This window comes from Borostomias antarcticus, assembly GCF_949987555.1.
Source record: "Borostomias antarcticus genome assembly, chromosome: 26".
NCBI lineage: Eukaryota > Metazoa > Chordata > Actinopteri > Stomiiformes > Stomiidae > Borostomias > Borostomias antarcticus.
The window spans coordinates 11075258-11082757 of NC_140259.1; the positions used below are offsets into that span (position 1 = coordinate 11075258).

The window sequence follows — 7500 nt, forward strand, 5'->3', positions numbered from 1 at the left end:
TGTATAGGGTAGAGGGTTGGATGGGGTGCTCTGTATAGGGTAGAGGGGTTGGATGGGGTGCTCTGTATTGGGTAGAGGGGTTGGATGGGGTGCTCTGTATAGGGTAGAGGGTTGGATGGGGTGCTCTGTATAGGGTAGAGGGTTGGATGGGGTGCTCTGTATAGGGTAGAGGGTTGGATGGGGTGCTCTGTATAGGGTAGAGGGTTGGATGGGGTGCTCTGTATTGGGTAGAGGGGTTGGATGGGGTGCTCTGTATAGGGTAGAGAGTTGGATGGGGTGCTCTGTATAGGGTAGAGAGTTGGATGGGGTGCTCTGTATAGGGTAGAGGGGTTGGATGGGGTGCTCTGTATAGGGTAGAGGGTTTGGATGGGGTGCTCTGTATAGGGTAGAGGGTTTGGATGGGGTGCTCTGTATAGGGTAGAGGGTTGGATGGGGTGCTCTGTATAGGGTAGAGGGTTGGATGGGGTGCTCTGTATAGGGTAGAGGGGTTGGATGGGGTGCTCTGTATAGGGTAGAGGGTTGGATGGGGTGCTCTGTATAGGGTAGAGGGGTTGGATGGGGTGCTCTGTATTGGGTAGAGGGGTTGGATGGGGTGCTCTGTATAGGGTAGAGGGGTTGGATGGGGTGCTCTGTATAGGGTAGAGGGGTTGGATGGGGTGCTCTGTATAGGGTAGAGGGGTTGGATGGGGTGCTCTGTATAGGGTAGAGGGTTGGATGGGGTGCTCTGTATTGGGTAGAGGGTTTGGATGGGGTGCTCTGTATAGGGTAGAGGGTTGGATGGGGTGCTCTGTATAGGGTAGAGGGTTGGATGGGGTGCTCTGTATAGGGTAGAGGGGTTGGATGGGGTGCTCTGTATAGGGTAGAGGGTTGGATGGGGTGCTCTGTATAGGGTAGAGGGGTTGGATGGGGTGCTCTGTATTGGGTAGAGGGGTTGGATGGGGTGCTCTGTATAGGGTAGAGGGGTTGGATGGGGTGCTCTGTATAGGGTAGAGGGTTGGATGGGGTGCTCTGTATAGGGTAGAGGGGTTGGATGGGGTGCTCTGTATAGGGTAGAGGGTTGGATGGGGTGCTCTGTATAGGGTAGAGGGTTGGATGGGGTGCTCTGTATTGGGTAGAGGGGTTGGATGGGGTGCTCTGTATTGGGTAGAGGGTTGGATGGGGTGCTCTGTATTGGGTAGAGGGTTTGGATGGGGTGCTCTGTATTGGGTAGAGGGGTTGGATGGGGTGCTCTGTATTGGGTAGAGGGGTTGGATGGGGTGCTCTGTATTGGGTAGAGGGTTGGATGGGGTGCTCTGTATAGGGTAGAGGGGTTGGATGGGGTGCTCTGTATTGGGTAGAGGGGTTGGATGGGGTGCTCTGTATTGGGTAGAGGGGTTGGATGGGGTGCTCTGTATTGGGTAGAGGGGTTGGATGGGGTGCTCTGTATTGGGTAGAGGGGTTGGGTGGGGTGCTCTGTATTGGGTAGAGGGGTTGGATGGGGTGCTCTGTATTGGGTAGAGGGGTTGGATGGGGTGCTCTGTATAGGGTAGAGGGGTTGGATGGGGTGCTCTGTATAGGGTAGAGAGTTGGATGGGGTGCTCTGTATAGGGTAGAGGGGTTGGATGGGGTGCTCTGTATAGGGTAGAGGGGTTGGATGGGGTGCTCTGTATTGGGTAGAGGGGTTGGATGGGGTGCTCTGTATAGGGTAGAGGGGTTGGATGGGGTGCTCTGTATAGGGTAGAGGGTTGGATGGGGTGCTCTGTATAGGGTAGAGGGGTTGGATGGGGTGCTCTGTATTGGGTAGAGGGGTTGGATGGGGTGCTCTGTATTGGGTAGAGGGGTTGGATGGGGTGCTCTGTATTGGGTAGAGGGGTTGGGTGGGGTGCTCTGTATTGGGTAGAGGGGTTGGATGGGGTGCTCTGTATTGGGTAGAGGGGTTGGATGGGGTGCTCTGTATAGGGTAGAGGGGTTGGATGGGGTGCTCTGTATAGGGTAGAGGGTTGGATGGGGTGCTCTGTATAGGGTAGAGGGGTTGGATGGGGTGCTCTGTATAGGGTAGAGGGGTTGGATGGGGTGCTCTGTATTGGGTAGAGGGGTTGGATGGGGTGCTCTGTATAGGGTAGAGGGGTTGGATGGGGTGCTCTGTATAGGGTAGAGGGGTTGGATGGGGTGCTCTGTATAGGGTAGAGGGGTTGGATGGGGTGCTCTGTATAGGGTAGAGGGGTTGGATGGGGTGCTCTGTATAGGGTAGAGGGGTTGGATGGGGTGCTCTGTATTGGGTAGAGGGTTGGATGGGGTGCTCTGTATTGGGTAGAGGGGTTGGATGGGGTGCTCTGTATTGGGTAGAGGGTTTGGATGGGGTGCTCTGTATTGGGTAGAGGGGTTGGATGGGGTGCTCTGTATAGGGTAGAGGGTTGGATGGGGTGCTCTGTATAGGGTAGAGGGGTTGGATGGGGTGCTCTGTATAGGGTAGAGGGTTGGATGGGGTGCTCTGTATAGGGTAGAGGGTTGGATGGGGTGCTCTGTATTGGGTAGAGGGGTTGGATGGGGTGCTCTGTATTGGGTAGAGGGTTGGATGGGGTGCTCTGTATAGGGTAGAGGGTTGGATGGGGTGCTCTGTATTGGGTAGAGGGGTTGGATGGGGTGCTCTGTATAGGGTAGATGGGTTGGATGGGGTGCTCTGTATTGGGTAGAGGGTTGGATGGGGTGCTCTGTATAGGGTAGAGGGGTTGGATGGGGTGCTCTGTATAGGGTAGAGGGTTGGATGGGGTGCTCTGTATAGGGTAGAGGGTTGGATGGGGTGCTCTGTATAGGGTAGAGGGTTGGATGGGGTGCTCTGTATAGGGTAGAGGGTTGGATGGGGTGCTCTGTATAGGGTAGAGGGTTGGATGGGGTGCTCTGTATTGGGTAGAGGGTTGGATGGGGTGCTCTGTATCGGGTAGAGGGTTGGATGGGGTGCTCTGTATTGGGTAGAGGGTTGGATGGGGTGCTCTGTATAGGGTAGAGGGTTGGATGGGGTGCTCTGTATAGGGTAGAGGGTTGGATGGGGTGCTCTAGCTGGATTAAATGAATAAGGCATGAAATCACCAGGATAGGATCAGGCGGAAGATCCCGTCTTTGCATTTTAACTGCCTGGCCAAGTCACCCATATGTTTATTTAAATCACTGAACATCAAATTAAAATAAACCTTTTAGGACCCGACATGAATTCCTAATGAAAGTAATTATTTAATCAAAGTTAGACGATAAATGATACTGTTCTTTTTATAGTGGGGGGAGGCGGAGGAATTAACTCCTAGATTAGCCGTACAATGTAGGATGAAATTACTGAAACACCAATTATCATTCGTCTTTTAAAGCAATATGCCATTTAATGCCTCACATAGCCAACGGTCCCTGGTTGATTTAGCAAGCATGCAACCATATGAGATGCGACGCATGAACAGATTTAAACTAAACATGGAGATGCCTCACCATAACGGCTGTGTCAGAATCTGAATGGGTGTTAACATTTTTGAGTGTTTCACATGTAATTTTGTGCACACTTTGTCCATTAAGCCATATCTCTTTAACTACCAGACGGAACACTACTTCAACTCCAACTGCTCGTTCTGGAACTACTCTGAGAGGAGCATGATGGGATACTGGTCCACGCAGGGCTGCAAGCTCCTGGACTCCAACAAGACCCACACCAGCTGCTCCTGCAGTCACCTCACCAACTTCGCCATCCTCATGGCTCATCGAGAGATCTCGGTAAGCAGCCGGTTTCCTAGCTCCTCCTCCTGGTCATATGTGCTGAATCATTAGCATCAAGGTCTCCGTTCGGACCCCGGCTTCTCTGTGGACCCAGCGACGGTGGTTCTAGCTGTGGGAACGCGTTCCTCGTATAAGGGGCAGTGTTGAACACGTTCCTTGGTATAAGGGGCAGTGTTGAACACGTTCCTCGGTATAAGGGGCAGTGTTGAACACGTTCCTCATTATAAGGGGCAGTGTTGAACGCGTTCCTCGGTATAAGGGGCAGTGTTGAACGCTTCCTTGGTATAAGAGGCAGTGTTGAACACGTTCCTTGGTATAAGGGGCAGTGTTGAACACGTTCCTCGGTATAAGGGGCAGTGTTGAACGTGTTCCTTGGTATAAGGGGCAGTGTTGAACACGTTCCTTGGTATAAGGGGCAGTGTTGAACACGTTCCTTGGTATAAGGGGCAGTGTTGAACACGTTCCTCGTATAAGGGGCAGTGTTGAACACGTTCCTTGGTATAAGGTGCAGTGTTGTTCCGTGTGAGGGTGTTAAAAGTGTACGCCCTGCACATGCTACAACTTCATCTTATACTGATCCTAGACCCCCCCCCCCCTCCAGATAGCTGTCCTATATCACTCATCAGGCTGCTCTGATTGGCTGCGCTCCTGATTGACGGCTATTTAAATCTAGACATGAATGTGATTTCCTGGTGTCTCCTAGGAAACAGGACGCCAATCTTCCCACCGCCGCCCGCCCGCCCGGTGAAATGATTTATGGCGGCTGCAGTCCGGCTCGATGTTGTATTTATTGACAAACAGGCGTATTCATGTGCTCCGCCTGCTTCCCCCCCGCAGGACACAGAGGTGCACGAGCTGCTGCTCACCGTCATCACGCGGGTGGGCGTCGTGGTGTCGCTGGTCTGCCTGGCCGTCAGCATCTTCACCTTCTGCTTCTTCCGCGCCCTCCAGAGCGACCGCAACACCATCCACAAGAACCTCTGCGTTAACCTCTTCATCGCAGAGCTCATCTTCCTCATCGGCATCGACATGACAGAGCCCAGGGTAAGAGCACCATCCAGACATGACAGAGCCCAGGGTAAGAGCACCAGGGTAAGAGCACCAGACCCGTCCAGGGTAAGAGCAGGCTGAGTCAGGCAGACTCAGGTCTTGGTTTAGTTTAAGTTGGTCAGTCAGGCAGACTCAGGTCTTGGTTTAGTTTAAGTTGGTTCAGTCAGGCAGACTCAGGTCTTGGTTTAGTTTAAGTTGGTTCAGTCAGGCAGACTCAGGTCTTGGTTTAGTTTAAGTTGGTTCAGTCAGGCAGATTCAGGTCTTGGTTTAGTTTAAGTTGGTTCAGTCAGGCAGACTCAGGTCTTGGTTTAGTTTAAGTTGGTTCAGTCAGGCAGACTCAGGTCTTGGTTTAGTTTAAGTTGGTTCAGTCAGGCAGACTCAGGTCTTGGTTTAGTTTAAGTTGGTTCAGTCAGGCAGACTCAGGTCTTGGTTTAGTTTAAGTTGGTTCAGTCAGGCAGACTCAGGTCTTGGTTTAGTTTAAGTTGGTTCAGTCAGGCAGACTCAGGTCTTGGATTGGTTTAAGTTGGTTCAGTCAGGCAGACTCAGGTCTTGGTTTAGTTTAAATTGGTTCAGTCAGGCAGACTCAGGTCTTGGTTTAGTTTAAGTTGGTTCAGTCAGGCAGACTCAGGTCTTGGTTTAGTTTAAGTTGATTCAGGGTGGTGGAGGCTGGAGGCTCAGGGTGGTGGAGGCTGAGGGTGGTGGAGGCTGAGGGTGGTAGAGGCTGGAGGCTCAGGATGGTGGAGGCTGGAGGGTCAGGGTGGTAGAGGCTGGAGGCTCAGGGTGGTGGAGGCTGGAGGCTCAGGGTGGTGGAGGCTGAGGGTGGTGGTGGCTGGAGGCTCAGGATGGTGGAGGCTTGAGGCTGAGGGTGGGGGAGGCTGGAGGCTCGGGGCCGTGGAGACGACAGCCAAACAAAAGCCAAAGCGTTCTGTGGCGTCTCTGTATGCGGATTTCCTCTTTATTTACATTCCTCATCACTGTAAGGGTGTCTGTTCGGAACTACGTATAACGCCTGAACTGACTTTTTCATTCAGGCAGACTCGATTTGAACATCTATTATATATTAGACCAATGAAAGCATCCCATCTGTGGTGACGTGCTTCTGCTTCGGAAAGCCATCTTCCCGAGAACGCGTGAGCTTTACACGACCAACAATAACAGCACAGAGCGGCATGGAGACCATTGTTTCCCCGACAGAAAGCAAAGAACCAGAAGGTGAAGGCCGGGGTGACGGAGACGCAGAAAAGCAGAAGAATAACAGACGCTGATCAGCAGGGGTGTGTTTGAGACCACGAGGGCGTCAACAACGCCGCAGAAAAACACCTGGAGTGACTCGCCTCAACTACAGGCTGTAGTCCACCGCAGGGCCTGGTGATTTATAGAGCAGTGCTTTATAGAGCAGTGTTTTATAGAGCAGTGTTTTATAGAGCAGTGTGTTATAGAGCAGAGCCTGGTGATTTATAGAGCAGTGATTTATAGAGCAGTGATTTATAGAGCAGTGTTTTATAGAGCAGTTCCTGGTGTTTTATAGAGCAGTGTTTTATAGAGCAGTGTTTTATAGAGCAGTGTTTTATAGAGCAGGGTTTTATAGAGCAGTGTTTTATAGAGCAGGGTTTTATAGAGCAGTGTTTTATAGAGCAGTGCTCTGGTGTTTTATATCCAGTAGCCCCCCCCCCCCCCCCCCCCCCCCCCGTGTGATTGGCACAACGTATGATGACAGCGATGTTGCCCCCGGCAGCAGAGTCCCGCCTGTTAACTCTGCACTTTGAGCGTCTCCTGCCTGAACCAGCATCACATTGATCAGAACTATTCACCTGTGGGTGTTCAGTTGATTGATCAGAACTATTCACCTGTGGGTGTTCAGTTGATTGATCAGAACTATTCACCTGTGGATGTTCAGTTGATTGATCAGAACTATTCACCTGTGGATGTTCAGTTGATTGATCAGAACTATTCACCTGTGGGTGTTCAGTTGATTGATCAGAACTATTCACCTGTGGATGTTCAGTTGATTGATCAGAACTATTCACCTGTGGATGTTCAGTTGATTGATCAGAACTATTCACCTGTGGATGTTCAGTTGATTGATCAGAACTATTCACCTGTGGATGTTCAGTTGATTGATCAGAACTATTCACCTGTGGATGTTGTTGATTGGCTTGTGAGTATATTTCCATGAACAGAGGTATTGATCTGTCTGTCCACAGCTCGGCTGTTCCATCATCGCCGGAATCCTCCATTTCTTCTTCCTGGCTTCGTTCTCCTGGTTGTGCCTGGAGGGGGTTCAGCTTTACCTCATGCTGGTGGAGGTGTTTGAGAGTGAATACTCCAGGAAGAAGTACTACTACGTGTCCGGATACCTCCTCCCGGCCATCGTGGTGGGCGTGTCCGCCGCCATCGACTACCGGAGCTACGGGACGAAGAAAGCGTGAGTTGCTTCGTCTTTCTTACGCCACGCGCTGCTTACCTAGTGTGACTCACTCTCCTCCCACTGACTGCTAAACTGTCTTTGAAATTGAGAGTTGAACATGTTTTGATTAGTTTGATTTGATTAGTTTAACATGTTTTGATGATTTTTCACGGTGCCCACCCACATCCATTGTATGACCTAAACGGTGGTAGAGCAATTATCAGACTTTCTCAAAAGTGCTAGTTTTGTCAACGTTCTGATCTGAACTATTGTATATGATCATAAGTAACCTTAAAACAGGGCTTAAC

The 7500-nt window shown here is 51.1% G+C and overlaps 1 protein-coding gene across 1 annotated transcript in view; it reads left to right on the top strand.

The window, feature by feature from the left end:
* The window catches only part of adgrl2a (adhesion G protein-coupled receptor L2a), a 111328-nt gene that overhangs the window by 88121 nt on the left and 15707 nt on the right, over positions 1-7500 (top strand). The window contains 3 exon segments of the mRNA XM_084459246.1: positions 3559-3732; positions 4573-4779; positions 6990-7210. Coding sequence (XP_084315372.1) covers positions 3559-3732; positions 4573-4779; positions 6990-7210 — 602 coding nt within the window.